The sequence below is a fragment of the Oratosquilla oratoria genome, chromosome 13 (assembly GCF_046742065.1).
Source record: "Oratosquilla oratoria isolate Oo_2021 chromosome 13, ASM4674206v1, whole genome shotgun sequence".
Taxonomy (NCBI): Eukaryota; Metazoa; Arthropoda; class Malacostraca; order Stomatopoda; family Squillidae; genus Oratosquilla; species Oratosquilla oratoria.
Window position 1 is genome coordinate 22,622,388 of NC_134789.1, and position 16,734 is coordinate 22,639,121.

The 16,734-nt window shown below is 36.1% G+C and overlaps 1 protein-coding gene across 1 annotated transcript in view; it reads right to left on the reverse strand.

Moving 5' to 3' along the window:
- LOC143032121 (uncharacterized) overlaps positions 1-6,413 on the reverse strand; it is a 70,690-nt gene extending 64,277 nt beyond the window's left edge. The window contains exon 1 of the mRNA XM_076196579.1: positions 5,062-6,413. Within this exon, the coding sequence (XP_076052694.1) occupies positions 5,062-6,310 (1,249 nt within the window). The 5' untranslated portion in view covers positions 6,311-6,413. The remainder of the gene's footprint in view (positions 1-5,061) is intronic.
- Between the last annotated feature and the right edge of the window lie 10,321 nt (positions 6,414-16,734).

Genomic DNA, 16,734 nt, shown 5'->3' on the forward strand with positions numbered 1-16,734 from the left:
CACACACACACACACACACACACACACACACACACACACACACACTTCAACGAACGGACGGCTTAGAAGACGTTCTGAAGAAAATTGAAGTTTCGTGGATCCCAACGCAAAGAGAAGTGCCTATTGTATTTACAGGGTGGGGGGAAATTGCTCGTGGGGTAGTGGGAAAGTAGGGAAAGATGAGAAGGGGAGGGATTGCTGAGGGAAATGGAAGGAAATGAGGAAGGAGAGGACTTGGCCCAGGCAGACAGGCGAAAGGTAAACAAACGGCCCCCCGACCAGCTGAGCGACGATGAAATGTCTAATAAAAATGTAAAGATTAGAAGTATAGATAAGAGCAATACAGTAGAAAGTGATGAGAATATTTTCCAGGGATTTAAAGAGGGTGGGGGGACACAACTAGACAAGACTAGAAGAGAAGGTCGATAAGATGATCGAGGACTTGGAGCGTAGGTTCGGTCATGTTAACAACATTGTACGGAGGGTTGAAAAATTGGAAGAACTAGAGAAGGCAAACAAAAACTTAACTAAGGAAATTGAAGAATTAAAAAAACAGTTAAAAGAAGTAAAAGAAGAGAATAAAGTCTTAAAGGAGAATAATAAGGAGAACAAGGAGGGTTGGGAAAAAATCCAAGAAAATAGCAAAGTTGCATTCACTGACATAATCAGACAGCAAATGAATGAACAAACTGAAAACTCAGTTATTAAAGTGATGAGACAGAAGGAGAATATAGTAAGAGACTTAGCAGACAGAAAGAAATGTATAATTATATTAGGAATGGAAGAGAAACATAACCCAGACAGAACCACAAGAATCAAGGAGGAAAATGAAAAAGTAAGAAATTTACTAGAATTAGTTCAGGAAGATGAACCAGAAATAATGAAACAAATCGAAGAGAAATTCAGGCTCGGGAAATATAGTACAGACAAAACCAGACCAATTAAGATTAAATTCAGGTCACAAACTACGGCTGAGAATATCTTATCTAAAACAGGGAAACTAGCAACAAGTGAACAATATAAAAAGGTATGGATAAAAAGGGAAATGAATAAAGAGGAAAGAGAGGAAGAAAAACAGAAAAGACTTGAAGCTAAGGAAAAAAACGAGATAAGAACGGAGTCAGAAAAAGAGAGATTCTATTGGAGAGTAGTGAATATGAAACTAAAGAAAGTCGACATACAAGAGAAAAACAAAAGGGAAACAGAGAACACAATGGAAGTGGCAGAAAACTAAGAGTGTCTTACACAAATATAGATGGATTAATAACAGGATTGAATGAGCTGAATGATTATTTGAAAGAAAAAGAACCAGACATATCGGGAATTGTAGAAACAAAATTAAAAGGTCCACTACCACCCAACAGTGTAGGACATGATGCATATAATTATTGGATTAGAAACAGAGTGAAAAAGGAAGGGGGTGGAGTTATGTTCCTGACTAAGAAGGATATAAACGTGAAGTGTGTCACATATGGAAAGAATACAGTAGAGATGATAATGATGGAAGTAGAAGACAGAGATAAGAAGAGCAGAAAGTTTGTGATAAATTATGTGCCCCCGAAAACAGCCTCATGGGAAGAGAGTGAACATAAAAGTATGTTAGAGGACACAAAGATAACATTAAACAAGATAATGGAAGAGGGAGGAAAAATAGTTATGATGGGCGACTTTAATTGCAAAGAAATCTGCTGGGAAGAAATGACAGTAAAGGGTGGAGACGGCTCATGGGGAAACGCTATACTTGAGATGGTTACTGACCATACAATGACACAATGGATACAGGAGAACACTAGGTATAGAAATGAAGAAGAGCCATCGAGACTAGACCTAATAATTACATCTGAACCTAGAATAGTGGACAAAATTGAATATAAAACACCAATAAGTAAAAGTGACCACATATTGATTGAACTGGAACTTAATGAAGAAAAATATATGAAAAGAAATGAACAATATAGAAAAGGAAGAATGATGTATGAAAAAACAAACTTTGATAAAATAAGAGAATTCTTTCAAAAGGAAAACTGGGAAGAAATATACAAAGAAGAAGCAACAGTAGAAGAGAAATGGAATATTTTGACAAAAATTTACAAAAAAGGAGTGGAAAAGTATGTCCCAAGACAAAAACAAGAAAAAGAATATGTAAAATGCTGGTACAACAAAAGTTGTAGGGAGTTAAAAGACAAAAGAGACAAAGCCTGGACCAGATGGAAAAAAGACAGAAGACCTGAAAAATGGAAAATATATACCTGTTATAGAAATGAATATGTACAAACGTGCAGAGAGGAAAAGAGAAAATATGAAAAAGATATCATAGAAAAGTGTAAAGATCAACCAAAACTATTCTACAGATTTGTAAACAATAAACTGAAAAACAAACAAGACTTGGAGAAATTAAGACAAGAGGGAGTTAAATACACTGAGGAAATGGAAATGGCGGAAATTATGAACAAACATTTTAAATCAGTGTTTACAAGGGAGAACATACAACCTGAAGAGAACGAATGGAAAGAGAAAGTCCCCCCTATGGAAGAAATAGAAGTAACAAAGAATGAAATATTAACACACTTGAGTAATTTTGATGTCAGAAAATCGCATGGACCAGATGAAATAGCAAACTGGATACTGAAAGAATGCAGGAATGAACTGGCAGACAAAATACATAGCATACTAAATAGTTCCTTGAAAGAAGGAAAAGTTCCAGAAGATTGGAAAAAAGCAAATATAGTACCTATATATAAAGGAGGAAATAAAGAAGAACCTACCAACTATAGACCAGTCTCTCTAACAAGTACAATAGCAAAAATTTGTGAAAGAATGATCAAAAGTAGATGGGTAAAATATTTAGAAAAAAACAAAGTGTTAAATCCAAGGCAATTTGGATTCAGACAAGGACGATCATGCGTCACCAATTTAATATGTTTCTATTCAAGGCTAATAGATATAATACAAGAAAGAGATGGATGGGCGGACTGTGCATTTTTAGACCTAAAGAAAGCTTTTGACAAAGTACCACATAAGAAGTTGCTTAAGAAATTAGAAACTGAAGGAGGAATACAGGGCAACCTGCTAAATTGGATGGAAGACTTTTTGCAAGAAAGAAAAATGAGAGTAGTGATAAGAAACCAGCACTCAAAATGGGATGAAGTAATAAGCGGTGTTCCGCAGGGAACAGTTCTGGCCCCAATAATGTTTGCTATATATATTAATGATATGGATGAAGGAATTGAAAGCTATATGAGCTTCTTTGCAGATGATGCAAAACTACTGAAAAGAGTGAAAACTGAAGAAGATTGTGAATCACTACAGAGAGATCTAAATAAAGTACAGGAATGGAGTAGGAAGTGGGAGATGGAGTTCAATACAAAAAAGTGTAGTATAATGGAATTTGGAAAAAGTAAAAACAGAATAACAGGAGCATATAAATTGGGAGAAGAAGGAATAAAAAAGTAGAAAATGAGAAGGACCTGGGAGTCATTGTTATGAATAATATGTCACCTGAGAAACAATTAAATAAGATTTTTGGAGAAACTTATAATTTAATAAGAACAATCAAAGTTGCATTTACATACCTGGATGAAGAAATGGTGAAGAAAATCCTAATCACCCTGATAAGACCAAGATTGGAATATGCAGCAACGATATGGTCACCAAGTACAAAAAAATGTATAAAAAAAACTTGAAAGAATACAAAGAGCAATTACAAAATTGGCACCAACACTCTCAAAACTATCATATGAAGAGAGACTAGAAAAACTTGAACTACAGACACTAGAGCAAAGAAGAGGGAGAGGAGATTTGATAGCTATTTACAGAATCATGAAAGGCATAGAAATCACTGATAGAGAGAATCTGATAAAATGGGATGACAGAAATACAAGAGGACACGGAAAGAAAATAAAAAAAGACAGCTATAGAAGAGATTTGAAAAAGAACAGCTTTCCTCACAGAGTAATAGACAGTTGGAACAAGTTAGATGAGAAAGTGGTGTGTGCAAAAACAATATATGAATTTAAAAATAGTTTAGATAAAATGAGATATGAAGACGGGACCCTACGAGCATAGCTCCCCTTCCCGTAAAATACAACTAGGTAAATACAACTAGGTAAATACACACAAATATATATATGTATACATATATATATATATATATATATATATATATATATACACACACACACACACACACACACACACACACACACATATATATATATATATATATATATATATATATATATATATATATATATATATATATACACATACTAGGGACTATTCAGTCTGTGTTGTAATACTATCCCACTTGTGTACACACTACCAATTACGATATCATGGAGGGGTTGGGTTGAGTATAAAATTCGTGTATATGTAAGTAATTCGATCATACATATATAAGAAATTTTGCACACCTTTAACCCTTCATGATAGTGCAATGAGTTAATTCAGCGTCCAATTGTTACATATCGGCTAGGTTTGGGCCCTCAGCCGGACAGCATATCAGTTTCCGAATATGCTTCCATCGAGCTCCTTGTTATTCTCGATCGTGTTTGTAATGACTTAAATTGAAAAAGTTAATGTGCGTCTTTTTTTTTTCAACCTGCGTACCTACCTGGACAAGTTATGCCATTTTGGATTCAGGGTAATACCCTGAGTTCAAAAATAATATATTTTGGCAATACTGAGTTAACTGAATGGGAACCCTGTATTGACAGAATACGACTTTTCAAGAAGCTCCTTAGGAGCACCGGCTCTTAGGGAACCCCGCCCCTAAAGGAACTCCGGCTCCAAAGACCAATCGTCTGCATTATTTTATGCAGTCAGGGATTTTAGTGACTCTTACTAAGTAGAGTCGAACAACATTATTCAATGACTAGAGACAAATAACTGCTATAAAAAATGGTGATCAGTCTGGTATCCCTTCTCTCTACTAACTTCTTGGAATCTCTCCCTTACCATCTTTATGATTCCACCTCTTTGGCGCGATATCGTCCCCGAGGATAGATGCGCTGGTTATCAATGACGAAATACAATAATAATAATGCCACGGAAGGGTCTTACCTGAGATGATGCAGAGGTTTCTGGCAAGGCGATTGGGAAATACTTGAACCACCGCTAGGAGGGCATTGCTCATCAGCAGTATAATCATGTAAAAGATGATGTAGAGGTGCTCTGACTTCCGCAGTTCGGGCATACTGAGGTGGAGGAATATATTGGTGAAGAGGAGAACCACGGAAATGAAGAGGCCAACAGGAAGGATATAGAAGCGAAGCCATTGCCACAATGTCTGAATTTCGATACACCCCTTAGCTTTCATCTTCATGGTCACATTCTCGTACATGTAGTAGTCGAGGCAATAGTAATCGAAAACAACCCATGTATCAGAGTACAAGTGTCCTTCGGTCCCTAATGTGAAATTGTCAATTAAGAACGCACCATGCTCACACCGAAGTTGATGGGGGCGTACCGTATACCCCTTCTCTGACGCCCATTTTTGGAATGGATCCGGCCAGCTCTTCTCGCTGTTGGCAGAGCTGGAGGCTTGGTAGGCCTCGCACTTGCCTTGGTTCAGCACCTGACCACAATGGCAGCACTTGTTGACATGCATTCGGCCCTTATTGTGACAGAGCTCTGGATTGGGTTTTGCCTTGCACCACAGTGCTTTGTCTCTGCCGTCCCAACCAATTCCCACACAGAAGTCCTTCTTCAAGCCCCCTTCATTCAGGACGGCTTTATTCTTGGAGCATATCAATCTTTTATATGTTATGTTCAAAACACTTAACTCCTGCTGCGGAGAGCAGGTGACAGGCTTCACGAGGGACAAATCCCCACATTGTTTGTTTCGGACGAGTCGGGTCAAGTTTAAAACTGGTGTCTCGGCGGGGACACAATCTCCGATCTCCTGGGTCACGTGACCCGTGGGGCAACATCGGCGCAGGGAACTCAGCTCTTGTCTGCGAGGACCATTTTGATCCACAGGTGTCGGAGAACGTGGTGTTTGCGGTGGTGGCTGTTCGGCGTTGAAGGTCTGTCGTCCCTGAGGAGAAGGAAGCTGTGATGCAGTGGCGCCTGTACTGTTAAGAAGTTTATCGACTGACTCGTTGATGGACGTCACATTCTTGTGTTTAGTACGAGAATCTTTAGGGATTAGGCCCAACGATGGGGCAGGGCGTCGTGGGACTCCCAATCCCTGATCCAACACTAACAGTACTAGCAATAGTGTCAGTGAACAGGACCACGGAAGACGACCACTGGCCAAAGTGGCTCGTCCCCAATACCTGTCTAACTGTCTTTGATGCAGCCAGCTCATTGTCGGTCTTTACACCACGACTTGAAAACGGATACTGATAATGGCGTGCTGGTGCTAGTTGCGTCAGTATGAAGACAGGAAACTCCTTAGAGTGACAATGAAATATCCCAGACAAAAGAAAAAAATCCTTGACTTTGTGGTTATTAGTTCACCCGAAGTAGCTCCAAGGAAAAATGTTGTTTTTGGTCGACATTAATTTTACTTCAACTACGTCAAGGCTGGATCAGGTGGTACAACATTTTAAAGAAATGTTGGCTATAGTCTCTATATCATCTTATCAAATATTGGGAGTAATTGGGTCAAGATAAATTTAATCGAAAATGTGAACATAGTTTTTGGGTGAAAGAAAAGTCTTTTGAGAAATTTGAGAATGAAGGAAAAGAGAAGGTTGTATGAGGGAATGATTGTACCCATGGCACTGTAGAGTAGAAACTTGGAATATAAAGATGGCAGAGACTGAAGATGTTTTAAATGAAGTGAATGAGAAGTATATATATATATATGTATATATATATATGTGTATATATATATATACACATAAATATATACTTACATATATATATATATATACATATATATATACATACATATATATATGTATGTATATATATATAATATATATATATATATATATATATACGCACATACACTAACATACACACACACACACACACACACACACACACATATATTATATATATATATATATATATATATATACGTATATATATGTATGTATTTGTACAGCACTGAATGGGTCCCAGTGATTAGATATACATTTTAACAACCACAATGCACTTTAATTCTAAGCCATCAAAGGCCAGCATGCTTGAAATTGAAATGTGGTACTACCCAGGACTCGAACCGGGTATCCTCATGACAAGTGCGACAGTGACTTTCCACAAATAATTTCCGACTGTTGCACCGGGACGCGAACCGGGGCCTTGCTTATTTATTCTTGAATAGTTTCACAGGTGTGCTTTATCAAAGGTGTGCTTTATCATTCCTTTGATAAAGCACACCTGCGAAACTAGTCAGGAATAAACTCAAGACTAAGACTCCTGTGTTTCCTACTCCGCTTACGTCATATATATATATATATATATATATATATATATATATATATATATATATATATGTATATATATATATATATATATATATATATTTGTGTGTGTGTGTGTGTGTGTGTGTGTGTGTGTGTGTGTGTGTGTGTGTGTGTGTGTGTGTGTGTGTGTGTGTGTGTGTGTGTGTGTGTATGCTCCAAGTAGTAGGCATTACGCCTGTCAGTGGTACCAGCATGTTTCTCCATCTGGCTCTATAGTGGAAGACTCCTTTCTCCCTCAGAGTTTCGATGTTAGACAAGTCATGTCTACTGAGGGCTTCTTCAACATTCTCTTTACATCTCTTTCTCGGTTTTCCTTGTGGTCCTCACCCGCCCGGCATCCATTCCTAGCATCCCTTAGCAACTCTTTCTTATTCCATTCTTTCTAAATGTCCCAGCCATCTTAGATGGGCAGCATCTATTTTGCATAGCATGAAAAAGATACCAATATTTTTCCTTATATATTCATTCTTTACTCTATCACTCCTTGTCTTTCCAAATATGGGTCTCTAGTAGATGTCAAGACAGTATTGAAAATAATCCTTTTCACTTCTAAAGGTATATGTATATATATATATATATATCTATATATATATATATATAGATATATATATATATGAATATACATATGTGTGTGTGTGTGTGTGTGTGTGTGTATTTACCTAGTTGTATTTACCTAGTTGTAATTTACAGGAAGGGGAGCTATGCTCGTGGGGTCCCGTCTTCATATCTCATTTTATCTAAACTATTTTTAAATTCATGTATTGTTTTTGCACACACCACTTTCTCATCTAACTTGTTCCAACTGTCTATTACTCTGTGAGGAAAGCTGTTCTTTTTCAAATCTCTTCTATAGCTGTCTTTTTTTATTTTCTTTCCGTGTCCTCTTGTATTTCTGTCATCCCATTTTATCAGATTCTCTCTATCAGTGATTTCTATGCCTTTCATGATTCTGTAAATAGCTATCAAATCTCCTCTCTCTCTTCTTTGCTCTAGTGTCTGTAGTTCAAGTTTTTGTAGTCTCTCTTCATATGATAGTTTTGAGAGTGTTGGTGCCAGTTTTGTAATTGCTCTTTGTATTCTTTCAAGTTTTTTTTTACATTTTTTTGTACTTGGTGACCATATCGTTGCTGCATATTCCAATCTTGGTCTTATCAGGGTGATTAGGATTTTCTTCATCATTTCTTCATCCAGGTATGTAAATGCCACTTTGATTGTTCTTATTAAATCATAAGTTTCTCTAAAAATCTTATTAATGTTTCTCAGGTGACATGTTATTCATAATAATGACTCCCAGGTCCTTCTCATTTTCAACTTTTTTTATTCCTTCTTCACCCAATCTATATGCTCCTGTTATTCTGTTTTTACTTTTTCCAAATTCCATTATACTACACTTTTTTGTATTGAACTCCATCTCCCACTTCCTACTCCATTCCTGTACTTTATTTAGATCTCTCTGTAGTGATTCACAATCTTCTTCAGTTTTCACTCTTTTCAGTAGTTTTGCATCATCTGCAAAGAAGCTCATATAGCTTTCAATTCCTTCATCCATATCATTAATATATATAGCAAACATTATTGGGGCCAGAACTGTTCCCTGCGGAACACCGCTTATTACTTCATCCCATTTTGAGTGCTGGTTTCTTATCACTACTCTCATTTTTCTTTCTTGCAAAAAGTCTTCCATCCAATTTAGCAGGTTGCCCTGTATTCCTCCTTCAGTTTCTAATTTCTTAAGCAACTTCTTATGTGGTACTTTGTCAAAAGCTTTCTTTAGGTCTAAAAATGCACAGTCCGCCCATCCATCTCTTTCTTGTATTATATCTATTAGCCTTGAATAGAAACATATTAAATTGGTGACGCATGATCGTCCTTGTCTGAATCCAAATTGCCTTGGATTTAACACTTTGTTTTTTTCTAAATATTTTACCCATCTACTTTTGATCATTCTTTCACAAATTTTTGCTATTGTACTTGTTAGAGAGACTGGTCTATAGTTGGTAGGTTCTTCTTTATTTCCTCCTTTATATATAGGTACTATATTTGCTTTTTTCCAATCTTCTGGAACTTTTCCTTCTTTCAAGGAACTATTTAGTATGCTATGTATTTTGTCTGCCAGTTCATTCCTGCATTCTTTCAGTATCCAGTTTGCTATTTCATCTGGTCCATGCGATTTTCTGACATCAAGATTACTCAAGTGTGTTAATATTTCATTCTTTGTTACTTCTATTTCTTCCATAGGGGGGACTTTCTCTTTCCATTCGTTCTCTTCAGGTTGTATGTTCTCCCTTGTAAACACTGATTTAAAATGTTTGTTCATAATTTCCGCCATTTCCATTTCCTCAGTGTATTCAACTCCCTCTTGTCTTAATTTCTCCAAGTCTTGTTTGTTTTTCAGTTTATTGTTTACAAATCTGTAGAATAGTTTTGGTTGATCTTTACACTTTTCTATGATATCTTTTTCATATTTTCTCTTTTCCTCTCTGCACGTTTGTACATATTCATTTCTATAACAGGTATATATTTTCCATTTTTCAGGTCTTTTGTCTTTTTTCCATCTGGTCCAGGCTTTGTCTCTTTTGTCTTTTAACTCCCTACAACTTTTGTTGTACCAGCATTTTACATATTCTTTTTCTTGTTTTTGTCTTGGGACATACTTTTCCACTCCTTTTTTGTAAATTTTTGTCAAAATATTCCATTTCTCTTCTACTGTTGTTTCTTCTTTGTATATTTCTTCCCAGTTTTCCTTTTGAAAGAATTCTCTTATTTTATCAAAGTTTGTTTTTTCATACATCATTCTTCCTTTTCTATATTGTTCATTTCTTTTCATATATTTTTCTTCATTAAGTTCCAGTTCAATCAATATGTGGTCACTTTTACTTATTGGTGTTTTATATTCAATTTTGTCCACTATTCTAGGTTCAGATGTAATTATTAGGTCTAGTCTCGATGGCTCTTCTTCATTTCTATACCTTGTGTTCTCCTGTATCCATTGTATCATTGTATGGTCAGTAACCATCTCAAGTAGAGCGTTTCCCCATGAGCCGTCTCCACCCTTTACTGTCATTTCTTCCCAGCAGATTTCTTTGCAATTAAAGTCGCCCATCATAACTATTTTTCCTCCCTCTTCCATTATCTTGTTTAATGTTATCTTTGTGTCCTCTAACATACTTTTATGTTCACTCTCTTCCCATGAGGCTGTTTTCGGGGGCACATAATTTATCACAAACTTTCTGCTCTTCTTATCTCTGTCTTCTACTTCCATCATTATCATCTCTACTGTATTCTTTCCATATGTGACACTTCACGTTTATATCCTTCTTAGTCAGGAACATAACTCCACCCCCTTCCTTTTTCACTCTGTTTCTAATCCAATAATTATATGCATCATGTCCTACACTGTTGGGTGGTAGTGGACCTTTTAATTTTGTTTCTACAATTCCCATTATGTCTGGTTCTTTTTTCTTTCAAATAATCATTCAGCTCATTCAATCCTGTTATTAATCCATCTATATTTGTGTAAGACACTCTTAGTTTTCTGCCACTTCCATTGTGTTCTCTGTTTCCCTTTTGTTTTTCTCTTGTATGTCGACTTTCTTTAGTTTCATATTCACTACTCTCCAATAGAATCTCTCTTTTTCTGACTCCGTTCTTATCTCGTTTTTTTCCTTAGCTTCAAGTCTTTTCTGTTTTTCTTCCTCTCTTTCCTCTTTATTCATTTCCCTTTTTATCCATACCTTTTTATATTGTTCACTTGTTGCTAGTTTCCCTGTTTTGGATAAGATATTCTCAGCCGTAGTTTGTGACCTGAATTTAATCTTAATTGGTCTGGTTTTGTCTGTACTATATTTCCCGAGCCTGAATTTCTCTTCGATTTGTTTCATTATTTCTGGTTCATCTTCCTGAACTAATTCTAGTAAATTTCTTACTTTTTCATTTTCCTCCTTGATTCTTGTGGTTCTGTCTGGGTTATGTTTCTCTTCCATTCCTAATATAATTATACATTTCTTTCTGTCTGCTAAGTCTCTTACTATATTCTCCTTCTGTCCCATCACTTTAATAACTGAGTTTTCAGTTTGTTCATTCATATGCTGTCTGATTATGTCAGTGAATGCAACTTTGCTATTTTCTTGGATTTTTTCCCAACCCTCCTTGTTCTCCTTATTATTCTCCTTTAAGACTTTATTCTCTGTGGAAAAAGGAGGAAGGGGGGAAATAGAAGGAAGGGTAGTGAGTTGTGGGATGATGAAGCGTTTGGCATAGTCATCCATATTATATAGTGGGAGTGGTTGACCTGAAAGTTTATCATATGGAAAAATTAGGCCTTGCCCAAACACTATATAATGGGAGGTCATCTTTGTTGCTAAGCTGATGGAGTCATTTACTGAGGCTTGGACCTGAGGTAGCCAATCCTCCTCGGTGCCGTTCATCCTTTGGAGAAGAGGTCATGGTACTTCGACGACCCTCCGGTTCGTTTTTTCCACTAACCCTTTTCCTTGGGGATGGTGGGCCGTGATGAAACATCTATCTATCTTGTAGATTTCTTGAATATTTTTTATGATATAATTCTTGAATTCTGACCTGTTATCAGACAATATCCGACGTGGCATATTCAAATTAAAAAAGACATTGTCTACCAGTCCTTGAACTACTGCTGATTTACCCTATAGGGGGATGAGGATGGAGAGTTTGGAGAAAGTCACACTGCGGGCCGGCACTTCAACTCTGGTGGGAAAGGAGTTGAATGCGTGTGTGTAATGTCACACTCTCACTCATAGAGCTGGCCATATATGAGTTCTAAACTGTATTCAAAAGGGTAATAGCTTTCGTTCATGAGTCCAACACGTGATCCAAGACCGTGGTGAATCATACACACACACGCGCGCGCACACACACACACACACACACACACACACACACACACACACACACACTTCAACGAACGGACGGCTTAGAAGACGTTCTGAAGAAAATTGAAGTTTCGTGGATCCCAACGCAAAGAGAAGTGCCTATTGTATTTACAGGGTGGGGGGGAAATTGCTCGTGGGGTAGTGGGAAAGTAGGGAAAGATGAGAAGGGGAGGGATTGCTGAGGGAAATGGAAGGAAATGAGGAAGGAGAGGACTTGGCCCAGTCAGACAGGCGAAAGGTAAACAAACGGCCCCCCGACCAGCTGAGCGACGATGAAATGTCTAATAAAAATGTAAAGATTAGAAGTATAGATAAGAGCAATACAGTAGAAAGTGATGAGAATATTTTCCAGGGATTTAAAGAGGGTGGGGGGACACAAACCCCCCCCCCCCCCCCGACTGACAAGACTAGAAGAGAAGGTCGATAAGATGATCGAGGACTTGGAGCGTAGGTTCGGTCATGTTAACAACATTGTACGGAGGGTTGAAAAATTGGAAGAACTAGAGAAGGCGAACAAAAACTTAACTAAGGAAATTGAAGAATTAAAAAAACAGTTAAAAGAAGTAAAAGAAGAGAATAAAGTCTTAAAGGAGAATAATAAGGAGAACAAGGAGGGTTGGGAAAAAATCCAAGAAAATAGCAAAGTTGCATTCACTGACATAATCAGACAGCAAATGAATGAACAAACTGAAAACTCAGTTATTAAAGTGATGAGACAGAAGGAGAATATAGTAAGAGACTTAGCAGACAGAAAGAAATGTATAATTATATTAGGAATGGAAGAGAAACATAACCCAGACAGAACCACAAGAATCAAGGAGGAAAATGAAAAAGTAAGAAATTTACTAGAATTAGTTCAGGAAGATGAACCAGAAATAATGAAACAAATCGAAGAGAAATTCAGGCTCGGGAAATATAGTACAGACAAGACCAGACCAATTAAGATTAAATTCAGGTCAAAAAACTACGGCTGAGAATATCTTATCCAAAACAGGGAAACTAGCAACAAGTGAACAATATAAAAAGGTATGGATAAAAAGGGAAATGAATAAAGAGGAAAGAGAGGAAGAAAAACAGAAAAGACTTGAAGCTAAGGAAAAAAACGAGATAAGAACGGAGTCAGAAAAAGAGAGATTCTATTGGAGAGTAGTGAATATGAAACTAAAGAAAGTCGACATACAAGAGAAAAACAAAAGGGAAACAGAGAACACAATGGAAGTGGCAGAAAACTAAGAGTGTCTTACACAAATATAGATGGATTAATAACAGGATTGAATGAGCTGAATGATTATTTGAAAGAAAAAGAACCAGACATATCGGGAATTGTAGAAACAAAATTAAAAGGTCCACTACCACCCAACAGTGTAGGACATGATGCATATAATTATTGGATTAGAAACAGAGTGAAAAAGGAAGGGGGTGGAGTTATGTTCCTGACTAAGAAGGATATAAACGTGAAGTGTGTCACATATGGAAAGAATACAGTAGAGATGATAATGATGGAAGTAGAAGACAGAGATAAGAAGAGCAGAAAGTTTGTGATAAATTATGTGCCCCCGAAAACAGCCTCATGGGAAGAGAGTGAACATAAAAGTATGTTAGAGGACACAAAGATAACATTAAACAAGATAATGGAAGAGGGAGGAAAAATAGTTATGATGGGCGACTTTAATTGCAAAGAAATCTGCTGGGAAGAAATGACAGTAAAGGGTGGAGACGGCTCATGGGGAAACGCTCTACTTGAGATGGTTACTGACCATACAATGACACAATGGATACAGGAGAACACTAGGTATAGAAATGAAGAAGAGCCATCGAGACTAGACCTAATAATTACATCTGAACCTAGAATAGTGGACAAAATTGAATATAAAACACCAATAAGTAAAAGTGACCACATATTGATTGAACTGGAACTTAATGAAGAAAAATATATGAAAAGAAATGAACAATATAGAAAAGGAAGAATGATGTATGAAAAAACAAACTTTGATAAAATAAGAGAATTCTTTCAAAAGGAAAACTGGGAAGAAATATACAAAGAAGAAACAACAGTAGAAGAGAAATGGAATATTTTGACAAAAATTTACAAAAAAGGAGTGGAAAAGTATGTCCCAAGACAAAAACAAGAAAAAGAATATGTAAAATGCTGGTACAACAAAAGTTGTAGGGAGTTAAAAGACAAAAGAGACAAAGCCTGGACCAGATGGAAAAAAGACAAAAGACCTGAAAAATGGAAAATATATACCTGTTATAGAAATGAATATGTACAAACGTGCAGAGAGGAAAAGAGAAAATATGAAAAAGATATCATAGAAAAGTGTAAAGATCAACCAAAACTATTCTACAGATTTGTAAACAATAAACTGAAAAACAAACAAGACTTGGAGAAATTAAGACAAGAGGGAGTTGAATACACTGAGGAAATGGAAATGGCGGAAATTATGAACAAACATTTTAAATCAGTGTTTACAAGGGAGAACATACAACCTGAAGAGAACGAATGGAAAGAGAAAGTCCCCCCTATGGAAGAAATAGAAGTAACAAAGAATGAAATATTAACACACTTGAGTAATCTTGATGTCAGAAAATCGCATGGACCAGATGAAATAGCAAACTGGATACTGAAAGAATGCAGGAATGAACTGGCAGACAAAATACATAGCATACTAAATAGTTCCTTGAAAGAAGGAAAAGTTCCAGAAGATTGGAAAAAAGCAAATATAGTACCTATATATAAAGGAGGAAATAAAGAAGAACCTACCAACTATAGACCAGTCTCTCTAACAAGTACAATAGCAAAAATTTGTGAAAGAATGATCAAAAGTAGATGGGTAAAATATTTAGAAAAAAACAAAGTGTTAAATCCAAGGCAATTTGGATTCAGACAAGGACGATCATGCGTCACCAATTTAATATGTTTCTATTCAAGGCTAATAGATATAATACAAGAAAGAGATGGATGGGCGGACTGTGCATTTTTAGACCTAAAGAAAGCTTTTGACAAAGTACCACATAAGAAGTTGCTTAAGAAATTAGAAACTGAAGGAGGAATACAAGGTAAATTGCTAAATTGGATGGAAGACTTTTTGCAAGAAAGAAAAATGAGAGTAGTGATAAGAAACCAGCACTCAAAATGGGATGAAGTAATAAGCGGTGTTCCGCAGGGAACAGTTCTGGCCCCAATAATGTTTGCTATATATATTAATGATATGGATGAAGGAATTGAAAGCTATATGAGCTTCTTTGCAGATGATGCAAAACTACTGAAAAGAGTGAAAACTGAAGAAGATTGTGAATCACTACAGAGAGATCTAAATAAAGTACAGGAATGGAGTAGGAAGTGGGAGATGGAGTTCAATACAAAAAAGTGTAGTATAATGGAATTTGGAAAAAGTAAAAAACAGAATAACAGGAGCATATAAATTGGGAGAAGAAGGAATAAAAAAAGTAGAAAATGAGAAGGACCTGGGAGTCATTGTTATGAATAATATGTCACCTGAGAAACAATTAAATAAGATTTTTGGAGAAACTTATAATTTAATAAGAACAATCAAAGTTGCATTTACATACCTGGATGAAGAAATGGTGAAGAAAATCCTAATCACCCTGATAAGACCAAGATTGGAATATGCAGCAACGATATGGTCACCAAGTACAAAAAAATGTATAAAAAAAACTTGAAAGAATACAAAGAGCAATTACAAAATTGGCACCAACACTCTCAAAACTATCATATGAAGAGAGACTAGAAAAACTTGAACTACAGACACTAGAGCAAAGAAGAGGGAGAGGAGATTTGATAGCTATTTACAGAATCATGAAAGGCATAGAAATCACTGATAGAGAGAATCTGATAAAATGGGATGACAGAAATACAAGAGGACACGGAAAGAAAATAAAAAAAGACAGCTATAGAAGAGATTTGAAAAAGAACAGCTTTCCTCACAGAGTAATAGACAGTTGGAACAAGTTAGATGAGAAAGTGGTGTGTGCAAAAACAATATATGAATGTAAAAATAGTTTAGATAAAATGAGATATGAAGACGGGACCCTACGAGCATAGCTCCCCTTCCCGTAAAATACAACTAGGTAAATACAACTAGGTAAATACACACAAATATATATATATATATATATATATATATATATATATATATATATATATACACACACACACACACACACACACATATATATATATATATATATATATATATACACATACTGGGGACTATTCAGTGTGTGTTGCATGTTGTAATACTATCTCATTTGTGTACACACTACCAATTACGATATCATGGCGGGGTGAGTTGAGTATAAATTTTGTGAATATGTAACTCGATCATACATGTATGAGAAACTGTGCGCACCTTAAACCCTTCATGATAGTGCAATGGGTTATATCA